Source organism: Coregonus lavaretus (genome assembly GCF_964263955.1).
Source record: "Coregonus lavaretus genome assembly, chromosome: 17".
Classification (NCBI taxonomy): domain Eukaryota; kingdom Metazoa; phylum Chordata; class Actinopteri; order Salmoniformes; family Salmonidae; genus Coregonus; species Coregonus lavaretus.
Genome location: NC_140004.1, coordinates 38,850,299 through 38,862,559, shown reverse-complemented (window position 1 = coordinate 38,862,559; position 12,261 = coordinate 38,850,299). Strand labels below are relative to the sequence as shown.

General features: G+C 43.1%; 1 protein-coding gene across 1 annotated transcript in view; it reads right to left on the bottom strand.

Annotated features, from left to right (window-relative positions):
* Window positions 1-281: 281 nt before the first annotated feature.
* LOC311144296 (PI-PLC X domain-containing protein 3-like) overlaps window positions 282-12,261 on the bottom strand; it is a gene marked incomplete at its 3' end in the record, with an annotated part of 79,477 nt that continues 67,497 nt past the window's right edge. The window contains exon 6 of the mRNA XM_084180324.1: window positions 282-438. Within this exon, the coding sequence (XP_084036450.1) occupies window positions 282-438 (157 nt within the window). The remainder of the gene's footprint in view (window positions 439-12,261) is intronic.

Below are 12,261 nucleotides of genomic sequence, written 5' to 3'. Positions count from 1 at the left end.
CTCTCTCCCTCCATTCCTTTCTCCCCGTCTCCCCCCTCCTCTCTCCCTCCATTCCTTTCTCCCCCCTCCTCTCTCCCTCCATTCCTTTCTCCCCCTCTCCCCCCTCCTCTCTCTCTCCCTCCCTCCCCTCTCTCCCTCTCTCCGTCAACTATCGTAGCCCTATAAAAGTCAGAGGAGCGCCTCTCCTCCTGAAAATGAACACCAAAGAGAAAGAGCGAGAGAGCGAGCGTAGCCTCACGTGGCTGAGGACTGAACTCTCTAGCTCCCCCTGTCTGCCAGTCTCAGGTGGCGTTTTCCTCCTCGTCTTCCATATGGTAGTTGAGAGTGATGACAGCACTGACGAAGTCTCCCAGCTCTACGAAGTCAGCTGTGATGATGTTGATGCCGCTCTCTCCTGGCCTCTGGGCCCGGATCCACAGCATCATACTTGGAAGAGCCCTGCAGGGGAAAACATGTGGATGTGAAAACATGCATCTCACTGTCATTTTGTCTTTTGTGAATTCTAAGTGTTATTCTTAGCCACTGAATAGAATGGGGCTAAGGAGAGAGAGAGAGAGAGAGAGAGAGAGACTCACTGCTAAATAAGGAATTTTCCTCAGGTGGGTTCAGAGGTGGCTGTTTTGTTTGGAGTGGTTTTGATGTTTCTCATGTCACAGAGTCACTGTTTTATTTTAAAAAATGTAACTTATTTTATTTTATAATTTTTTGTTGGGGGCATTACAGGTGCATTATCCATACATTATCCACATTTGGACCATTGGGGGGGGCTGCAAAAGGCTGCCCTCCAGATTGCAAGTTATTATTGGGAAATATTGGAGTATGGGTATGCCATTTGGATTTCCAGTTATAGTGCATTCAGAAAGTATTCAGACCCCTTGACTTTTTCCAAATGTTGTTACAGAAAACATATTGGGTGAAAAGCCAAAATGTGCAGTTTTGGCAGCCAGATATGTTCCCTCCTGCAACAACCTGAGGGATGGCTAGTGAAAAGTGCAATGTAATTTGACGATGTAAGTAATTTAACTTGTCATGTCAATAAAGTCTACTGAATTGAAATTGAATTGAGAGTGAGTGAGTGAGTGAGTGAGTGAGTGAGTGAGTGAGTGAGTGAGTGAGTGAGTGAGTGAGTGAGTGAGTGAGTGAGTGAGTGAGTGAGTGAGTGAGTGAGTGAGAGTGAGTGAGTGAGTGAGAGAGAGATTTAGAGTTTGATTAACTTTGACTTTTTCACAAGGACCTATAAAAGGACACTACCCTCTACAACCTAACCTTCACTCCAAATCAAAACTCCAAACCTACAACCTGGATTTGGGACAATTACCTGGAAGGATTCGTACCACCAAGGACTAGCCAACAAACTTTCTGGCAAACCAACAACCAGCAGAAGAAGAACAGCAGAAACCTAAAAATACCATCCAACCTGGAACTGAGTGAGTAATGTTCAATCTGAAGCAATGTTTAAAGCCAAGAAGTAAAAGGCATTACAATAACCTCTTTATAAAGACTGTATGATAAGTTAGGGCTACAGAGCATCCAAGCTTGCTAGGACAGGACAGACATCCCAGCTGCAACTTTAATTTGCACTGAGAGGTGTCAAAGCCCTTGAACCAAACAATGGCAGCAGAGAATCACAACCACCCCCACCCAAATGCAGAGGCCTCTTGAGGCCCTCTGCCCCATGGCTTCCTTACCTCCCAGTGCAGAGCCTATCATAGTACACTGCACGAAAAGAGCACAAACAGAAGCTCCTCAGGGACAATCCAGAGACACAATTTGCAGACTGTTAAAAGACTGGGAAGATTAAGATTAATCAATTTAAATTGACAATCCCCTGACAAGGCACACTGCTATATGAGCACACTACCCCTCTGTCAAGAGGGTGGAAAATCAGAATATTGAATAACGAGGACCCTGAGACTGAGACAGCCTCTGTCAATTTGTACAAGGTTGAAACAGTGGTGGGGCAGGGATACTTCAAAACACTTCCAACAGGATGTTTTTTTTTTTTTTTTTTTTTTTTTACAAAACATACACATATAAAAGACAACGTACAGAAAACATCAACATCACTCCTGCCCAGACCCACCTGTTCTCACCCTATCTCCAGTGCCAGCACTACTCTCCTGCCCAGACCCACCTGTTCTCACCCTATCTCCAGTGCCAGCACTACTCTCCTGCCCAGACCCACCTGTTCTCACCCTATCTCCAGTGCCAGCACTACTCTCCAACACGTCTGCAAATTGCACCATTTCTCTCCGTCACCCATGCTCTTTCAATATTTAGATAATGAAGCACATGATTTTTCCACTGTCTTAATGATGGAGGATTGGTTGATTTCCAGTTTTTAAGTATACGTTTTTTCAAGAGAATTAACGAGAAGAGTATCGTCCAACCCATCGGGTATCTCACTGCCCCCACATATGACATCTTGAAATATGCACAGATTAAAAGTACATTTACATTGTAATGCTTCTGACAGCCAACTTTATAACTCCACCCATAACTTTTGGACTTTATAGCATTCCCAGAAGGCATGTATTATTGAGTCATTGTTAGTTTTACACTTAAGACATGACTCTGTCGTTGTGCTGTAGAATGTATCTCTTGTATTATAAATTATATACATTGGTTTATACTGGATTAAGCTTACATTTTTGTTACCTGTAATTTCGTTAGTTATGTCCCAACATTCCCTCCATCTTGTGCCAATATCAGTTATTTTTAAGTCTTGGTTCCAATAGTTCATATTTTTTTCTAAGAGGTTGTCAGTTGCATAGGCTCTCTGCAAGGTTTTGTATATCTTACCTGTCATATGAATATACTTTTCTGATTCAAATAGGATTCCCTCAAGATTGCTCTGATGCTCAAAATATTTCAAATCGAAATTTCGTGACATTAAAATTTTAAGTTGCATGTATTTGAAAATATCTACATTGGACAGTCCAAAATTGCCTTTTAATTCTGTCATGAAAATAAATGTATTTCCTATTACCAAGTCATTTACGGTTTCTATGCCTTTAGTTTTCCATGTGGACCAATTTATCGGTGCATACTGAAAAGCTATCCAAGGATTGTTCCATAGGGTTGTGTTTTTAGGGAGTGATATTGGTTCTTGTAGAATCCATTTCATTTTCTTCCATATTGGTACAGTGTTCTAAACTATGAAGTTGTTAATGTTCTTAGCTTTATCCTTTGAAAATAGACACTTGAAAAGATTCTGGAGGTGAGCATGCACATCTTCAATATGTGACCATTGTTCCTCTTAAGTGCATTTAACAACGTCTCAAGTAAAAGCCTTGAGTGCCAAGTTGAAGTTAAAACCACTGTGGCGTACCAAGGACAAGCCACCAGGGGGAGACTCGTCGAGGTCTGGTGACAGACAGAGTCTACAACACGCGGCAGTGGCTCCATCTGCTGGACGTGCCTTGGAGGACCTCTTGGGAGCCGTGGAGACGCACCAGAATACCGAGGCCCTGCTGAAGGGGACGGGAGCCGTCGGAAGGGACGGAGTGTCTACGGACCCGGAGTCGGGGTCCGAGGGGATGCCGGAACCAACCTCACCTGGTGAACAACCGGAGGAGGAGCCAATAATCCCCCTCCTCGATTTCGAGGGACCCACCAAGACACCTGCTCTGAGCCCCCTGATGGGACAGTTTGGGACCACCCAGTGGGAGGATCCGAACTTGAAAGCCACCGCGGCCCAAGTGATAGAGGTGGATGGCCACTGGACGATGAGGGAGCGGATGACAGCCATATGGCCACTGGTAAGGGAACATATGGAGAAGGCCCAGCGCGCCCAAGCCAATGTCTACAATTGGGGGACCCAGCCCCGAGAGTTCCAGGTGGGTGACAAGGTGCTCGTTTTAATCCCCACCGCAGAAAGTAAGTTCCTGGCAACATGGCACGGGCCGTAAGAGGTGACAGAGAAGCTGGGACCCGTAAATTACCGCGTACGGCAGCCGGGGAGACGGAAACCCCAACAGATTTACCACGTGAACCTATTGAAGAGGTGGCACGAGAGGACAGCCTTGGCCATGTTGTGGTCAAAACCTGGGATGTCGATGGGACCAGTGGTGGCAAGCGCTCCAGGAGCTCATTGATCGGAAACACTGCCGTGTTTCAGTACGAAAGAGGCCATACCGGATCCGAAGGAAGCAGGAGGTGGAGGCTATGATGAGGATGACATCAGTTTGTTCGATGGCTACCCCATGCTCATTGACAGGTTGGGAGAGGCCCGGTACATCAGCACCCTGGACCTGACCAAGGGATATTGGCATGTAGCCTTGGCAGCCTCCTCCCGGGAGAAGAAGGCATTCTTGACACCGGACGGCTTATACCAATACCGGGTCCTCCCACTCGGTCTCAATGGAGCCTCGCCCACGTTCCAGCGCCTGATGGACCAAGTCCTCCAACACAACCAACAGTACACAGCGGCCTATTTGGATGACATCATCATCCACAGCCAAGGTTGGGAAGAGCACCTGACGTACCTCCAAGCGGTACTGGAAGCACTTAGGCAAGCCGGATTGACAGCGAATCCCAAGAAATGCAAGCTGGGGTTCGAGGTGGAGGAGTACCTGGGGTATCTGATCGGACGGGGGAATGTCAAGCCCCAGGAGAGGAAGGTCCAGGCGGTTCGTGACTGGCCCGTTCCCCGCACAAAGAAGTCCTTCCTGGGGCTGGAGGGATACTATAGCCGGTTTATCCCCAACTTTGTGGCTATAGCCTCCCCCATTATCGATCTGACCAGGGCCCGCCTCCCGAAAACAGTGAAGTGGTCGGATTAGGCCGAAGCGCCGTTCAGGCGCCTGAAGAAGCCCTGTGCTCCCATCCAATTCTCGTGACACCCGATTTCCAGGTGCAGTTGCTGGTGCAGACGGATGCTTGCGACACGGGACTAGGGGCTGTCCTTTCCCAGGTACACGATGGGGAGGAACACCCCATCATGTACATAAACTGGAAGCTGATACCCAGAGAAAATAAGTATTACCTGTTGGGCACCCACTTCACCCTGGTCACAGACAAGGTCTGGTCTGGATGGCCAGGGGAAAGGACACGAATGATCGAGTCACCAGGTGGTTCTTGTCCCTTCAATGCTTCTATTTTTATTTTTTTCTGTTGTGCACAGGTCAGGGGCGAAGCATGGGAACGCGGATGCCCTTTTGAGAAGGAAGACATACATCGCACTGACGACCACCCCCTCCCCGACAGGGCTAAGTGTGTGGGGGGGGGGGGGGGGGGCGGGGGCGTACAATGGACAAGCCACCAGGGTGAGACTCGTCGAGGCCTGGTGACAGACGGAGTCTACATCACGCGGCGGTGGCTCCCTCTGCTGGACGTGCCAGGTCTCGACGGGACCTCCAGCCAGGACTAATTGGGGCTGATTGAGGCTGGTGAGTAATCAAGGAGCTGATTGCTCATCAGCCATACGAGGGCAGCACAGGGGAGAGGTTGGAGGTAGTGAGAGGTTGCTACCGGATAGACGTCCTCACGGTCTGCTAGAATCGAGGGGCTAGGGGTTCTACCCCAGAGGAGACAGCATTCCCCGGAGCCAAGAAGACGGTAACCCGGAAGAGGTCTCCTGGAGGAGACTGGTTTCTTTTATTTTTCTTTGTTTTAAATAAACACCCTTGAAACTGAGGTATCACACTTGTGATCTGTGTAAACGTCTAGATCAAACCCCCTGGTCTGCCACACCACCCTCAGACTTGGATGTAAAACTTCCCTTTTTATTCTATGAGTTTTATTTGCCCATATAAAGTTTGCTATGGTCAAGTATACTTTTTAAAATAATGTATTTGGTGGGGTAATTGCTATTACCGAGAATAAATATTTGGAAGAGCTTTATTCTACCTGTAACATTTATGGTATTTTGTATTTTATTAGGATCCCCATTTGCTGTTGTGAAAGCAGAAGCTACTCTTCCTGGGGTCCACACAAAACATGACATAATACAGAACATTAAAAGACAAGAACAGCTCAAGACAGAATTACATAGCCCACATATCAATACATACACATAAAATATCTAGGTCAAATAGGGGAGAGGCGTTGTGCCGTGAGGTGCAGCTTTATTTTTTAAAACCAGCTTTTCTGTTCATTGAGCATTATGAGATGAAAGGGAGTTCCATGCAATAATGGCTCTATATAATACAGTACGCTTTCTTGAATTTATTCTGGATTTGGGGACTGTGAAAAGACCCCTAGTGACATGTTTGGTGGTTTAAGTGTGTGTCAGAGCTGTGTGTAAGTTGACTATGCAAACAATTTGGAATTTGCAACACATTAATCTTTCTAATAATCTTTCTAATAAAAAGAAGTGATGCAGTCAGTCTCTCCTCAACTCTTAGCCAAGAGTGACTGGCATGCATAGTATTTATGAATGATTACAATGAAGAGCAAGACGTGTTGCTCTGTCCTGGGCCAGCTGCAGCTTAACTAGGTCTTTCTTTGCAGCACTTAACCACATGACTGGACAATAATCAAGATAAAACTCAAGCCTGCAGGACTTGCTTTGTGGAGTGTGGTGTCAAAAAAGCAGAGCATATCTTTATTATGGAAAAACATCACCCCATCTTTACAACCATTGAATCTATATGTTTTGACCATGACAGTTTACAATCTAAGTAATTTAGTCTCCTCAACTTGATCAACAGTCACACCATTCATTACCAGATTCAGCTGAGGTCTAGAGCTTAGGGAATGAGTTGTACCAAATACAATGTTCTTAGGTTTAGAGATGTTCAGGACCAGTTTATTACTGGCCACCCATTCCAAAACTGATTCAACTCCTTGCTAAGGGTTTTTAGTGACTTTGTTAGTGGTGGTTGCTGACATGTACAGTGGGGAGAACAAGTATTTGATACACTGCCGATTTTACAGGTTTTCCTACTTACAAAGCATGTAGAGGTCTGTAATTTTAATCATAGGTACACTTCAACTGTGAGAGACGGAATCTAAAAAAAAATCCAGAAATTCACATTGTATGATTTTTAAGTAATTAATTAGCATGTTATTGCATGACATAAGTATTTGATACATCAGAAAAGCAGAACTTAATATTTGGTACAGAAACCTTTGTTTGCAATTACAGAGATCATACGTTTCCTGTAGGTCTTGACCAGGTTTGCACACACTGCAGCAGGGATTTTGGCCCACTCCTCCATACAGACCTTCAGGTTTCGGGGCTGTCGCTGGGCAATACAGACTTTCAGCTCCCTCCAAAGATTTTCTATTTGGTTCAGGTCTGGAGACTGTCTAGGCCACTCCAGGACCTTGAGATGCTTCTTACGGCGCCACTCCTTAGTTGCCCTGGCTGTGTGTTTCGGGTCGTTGTCATGCTGGAAGACCCAGCCACGACCCATCTTCAATGCTCTTACTGAGGGAAGGAGGTTGTTGGCCAAGATCTCGCGATACATGGCCCCATCCATCCTCCCCTCAATACGGTGCAGTCGTCCTGTCCCCTTTGCAGAAAAGCATCCCCAAAGAATGATGTTTCTACCTCCATGCTTGACGGTTGGGATGGTGTTCTTGGGGTTGTACTCATCCTTCTTCTTCCTCCAAACACGGCGAGTGGAGTTTAGACCAAAAAGCTCTATTTTTGTCTCATCAGACCACATGACCTTCTCCCATTCCTCCTCTGGATCATCCAGATGGTCATTGGCAAACTTCAGACGGGCCTGGACATGCGCTGGCTTGAGCAGGGGGACCTTGCGTGCGCTGCAGGATTTTAATCCATGACGGCGTAGTGTGTTACTAATGGTTTTCTTTGAGACTGTGGTCCCAGCTCTCTTCAGGTCATTGACCAGGTCCTGCCGTGTAGTTCTGGGCTGATCCCTCACCTTCCTCATGATAATTGATGCCCCACGAGGTGAGATCTTGCATGGAGCCCCAGACCGAGGACTTCTTCCATTTTCTAATAATTGCGCCAACAGTTGTTGCCTTCTCACCAAGCTGCTTGCCTATTGTCCTGTAGCCCATTCAAGCCTTGTGCAGGTCTACAATTGTATCCCTGATGTCCTTACACAGCTCTCTGGTCTTGGCCATTTTGGAGAGGTTGGAGTCTGTTTGATTGAGTGTGTGGACAGGTGTCTTTTATACAGGTAACGAGTTCAAACAGGTGCAGTTATTTCAGGTAGTGAGTGGAGAACAGGAGGGCTTCTTAAAGAAAAACTAACAGGTCTGTGAGAGCCGGAATTCTTACTGGTTGGTAGGTGATCAAATACTTATGTCATGCAATAAAATGCAAATTAATTACTTAAAAATCATACAATTTTGTTTTAGATTCCGTCTCTCACAGTTGAAGTGTACCTATGATAAAAATTACAGACCTCTACATGCTTTGTAAGTAGGAAAACCTGCAAAATCGGCAGTGTATCAAATACTTGTTCTCCCCACTGTATATGTGACCCACCGTCTCTTTTCGGTCTTATGTTCCAAAATGTGAAATTATGTATTTTTTACATTGGGTACAAGTACAGACTCCAGGCTTCAAAATGGCATATCATACCACTGTAGTTGGAGGAAACATCGGGAAGTAAAGCTGCTTTCAACGTTAATAAACATATATTCCATTTAGGAGAAAAAGGCATTCAAACATTTTGCTGTGATTTTCAAACTTGCTCTCCATTAATCCTTGTGAAACATATATTTAGAAAAGGAATAGTTTCACCAAATTGCCAAAATGGATTCTCTGAACATTATCTCACCAAGTTACCACAGTAGGGAAACCATTTACAGTATTAAATTGCCTATTGTTGTAAAATAAAGGTAATCTTTCAAATTGAACAGCTACAGTGCTGTTCTTTGTCTATGCCCATGTAGCATCTTTCACACACTCTAAAGCCTTAGACCCACCCATCTCTTAAATAATAAACATTGGAACACAAGCGAATGTGGCCATGTGCTAAAGAAGTGAGTTAGTGCTTAAAAAACGAAGAAAATATTTCAACAAAATACTTTATTAACTACAAGTGCTAAAGGTAGTAGCCTACAATTTAGGGAAAACTTAAAAACACACAAAAACATAAAGGCTTAGGTAAAAACAATATCTAGACCTAGGCCTACATCATAAGACCCTTTTTAGTAACTTTGGTTCAGGTCATGTTATGAACAAAGGAATCTAGCCTGAGAACATATTTCTGTCCTGCCCTTTGGAGCAGGACATGTAATGTCCACGGCCTTTTCATTGCAAAAGTCCTGATCTTCTCTAAAATATATGTTTTCCCGGTTGTGTCCAGTCCAGAGATTGCTTTCACGTCTCTGGGAGGAAGGACGTCAACATTGCACAGCAGCTGAAACCTGGTTCCATCGGAGTGAAAGCTCCTTGGCCACAACAACACCAGGCTCCAGACAATTAAACCTGTAAAGGAGGAATGCAGACAAGACATTTAAAAGAATAACATTAATTGACCCCAAAGTCCAAGCAATAAGCTCAGAGTAATACCTGAAGTGTTGCTTGTCCACCCTCGATTATCTCCTTGTACTGGTGGCGGAGAGCAGGTTCATGCTGAAAGACAAATTCCTGAAAAATAGGCTAAAATGTGAATTAATGCATGTCCTATAGCTTGTTATTGCCTGTTGACTGCTACAGCTGTACTGAAATGCCCTGTACTTAACCTGCTTCCAGGCCAATAATGGTAATGCAGACACTAGATAACTAGATAGATGTATCAAACATTTAGCTTCATAATTACCAGCTGGCTAGATGTAAATAGTATTCATCTAGCTAGCCAGCCAGCTAGTTGAACATGCAAAAAAAGTATCTTGATATCTATAATCCAATAGCTAGCTAGCGATTCAGCTATCATTTATTCATGGCTAGCGAGCTAGCCAACTTATCATGTGTTCCTAAAACATAACATGGGGTTTGATTAGCTTGCTAATAGATGAGCATTCGCACCACAGTGGCTAGTTTCGGTAGCTCGCTAGTTAAACATGACAAACTAGCAAACGTGAAAAATATTATTGCAACTGTCTAGCTAGCTAGCTATATGGCTAACAATAGCTAGCAATTAATACAACTTTTTGATACAGTTAAGACAAAAACGCATGTACATGTAACTATCTTGGCATTTTAACTGTAGACTCTTACCAGTGTATGGATTATGATGATTCACGGCAGACTGAAACACTTTCAAAATAATCCTTCCCACTCGGCTTCAACCAGTCCAGATTGCTTTAGCTGTGTCGATATCAGCAGCTGTTTTCAGGACAATACTGGTATTGATCACTGTAGCTACACTTTGCATGTAGTCCATGATGAAAATATTAGTAAATCCAATCTTCAAATATCTGCGGTAGCAGAAAGCAGGATGTGCCATTTGACAGAGAAGCCTTGAGTGACAGAATGGACTCTCCCATCCTCATTATCTCAACCACTCATGGCTAGGCAAGATTCTGTATTTTCTCTGTGTCTAAACAGCTTTGTGATTTCACATTTTATTTATTTTTACAGATTACATATGAGTTTGTTATTAAGGCACATCAAAGTTCATATGTTCAAGAAGAAAATAAACATTTTGATTAAAAAGCCTCTCCTGTGAAGTACTGACGTGCAACATATGCCCAGTAATGGGTCACATATGGTTGAATCATCAGCATAGATGGACACACAGGCTTTGTTTAATGCCAGTGGCAGGTCAATGGTAAAAACAGAAAAAAGTAGAGGGCCTAGAGAGCTGCCCTGCGGTATACCACTACCCTACATGTTTGACATTAGAGAGAGGCTTCCATTAAATAAAACCCTATATTACATAGAATCTCTGCATCCACGATATGGCGGAGGTTAAAAAGCCATAAAACATAAGTTTTCTCAACAACAGGTTATGGTCAATAATATCAAAGGCTGCACTGAAATCTAACAGTACAGCTCCCACAATATTCTTATCAAAATCAAATCAAATTGTATTGGTCACATACACATATTTAGCAGATGTTATTGCGGGTGTAGCAAAATGCTTGTGTTCCTAGCTCCAGCAGTGCAGTAGTATCTAACAATTCACAACAATACACACACAAATCTAAAAGTAAAATAATGGAATTAAGAAATATATAAATATTAGATTGAGCGATGTCGGAGTGGCATTGACTAAAATACAGTAGAATAGAATACAGTATATACATTTGAGATGAGTAAAGCAGTATGTAAACATTATTAAAGTGACTAGTGTTCCATTATTAAAGTGGCCAGTGATTCCAAGTTTATTTATTTTTTTGCTCCTGAACTTCTTCTACTCTCAACCTCTCCGATCATTTTCATGATGTCCATCCGGTTTGCTTCTAAATGCCATATCTTTCTAACTGTGCTCTTTCCCAAAAGCTCCCAACATACAACCTATATACTTATTATGGACACAGTATGCTTACATTATTAGCTATCTTTGTTATTATTTGTTGTTATTTGTTATTAGTCCCATCCTTCAACTCTATTCAATACCTCCCATCTATCTCTTAACACCATCCATATAGGATTTCTATTTGCCATATATATTTCAACCGTACTGTGATGTTTTACAAAAGTTCTGAACCTTTCTATTCTCATTGCTTCTACAGATTGTGAATTAAAAATAAACATTTTTGCTAAAAGTATTATTATATTATTGATTGATTGACTATGACTTTTCAGATCACCCAGTAATGCTATCTGCAAGGTTAGTTCCAGGTAAATATTGCAATCCTTTAGCCATTCCTGGACCTGTGTCCAAAAACAAGCTACAAATGGACAGAACCAAAACAAATGATCTAATGATTCTATCTCTTCACAACAAAATCTGCAGAGCTGGGAAGATTGTATCCCCCATATAAATAACATTCTATTGGTAGCAAGAATTTTATATAATAATTTAAATTGAAAGATTCTAATTTTTGAATCCGGTGTCGTTTTGCGTGTCAGTTCATAAACACTATGCCATGGGATCGGTACGTCAAAGATCTCTTCCCAACTATTTTGCAATCTATATGGGACGGCTGTCAATCCTTTGGTCCTTAAGTGAAACTGATATACTTTTTTATTTATCACAGTTTTCCTTAACCAATTATGTTCTTTAATGCAAGGCCGACAGACAAGTTCCTTACTTTCTCCCCCTTCAACTTTCCTCTTCCACTTTTGCGGTAAGGCTGCAATTATTTGGTTGTAATTTTGGGTAGAGCAGACATTTCCATATGTTTTTGTTAGCTGCATGTGCGACATAACTCCACCAGTCCTACCGATGATATCATTTACGAAGATTATACCTTTTTTAAACATTCTGTCAAAAAATAAAG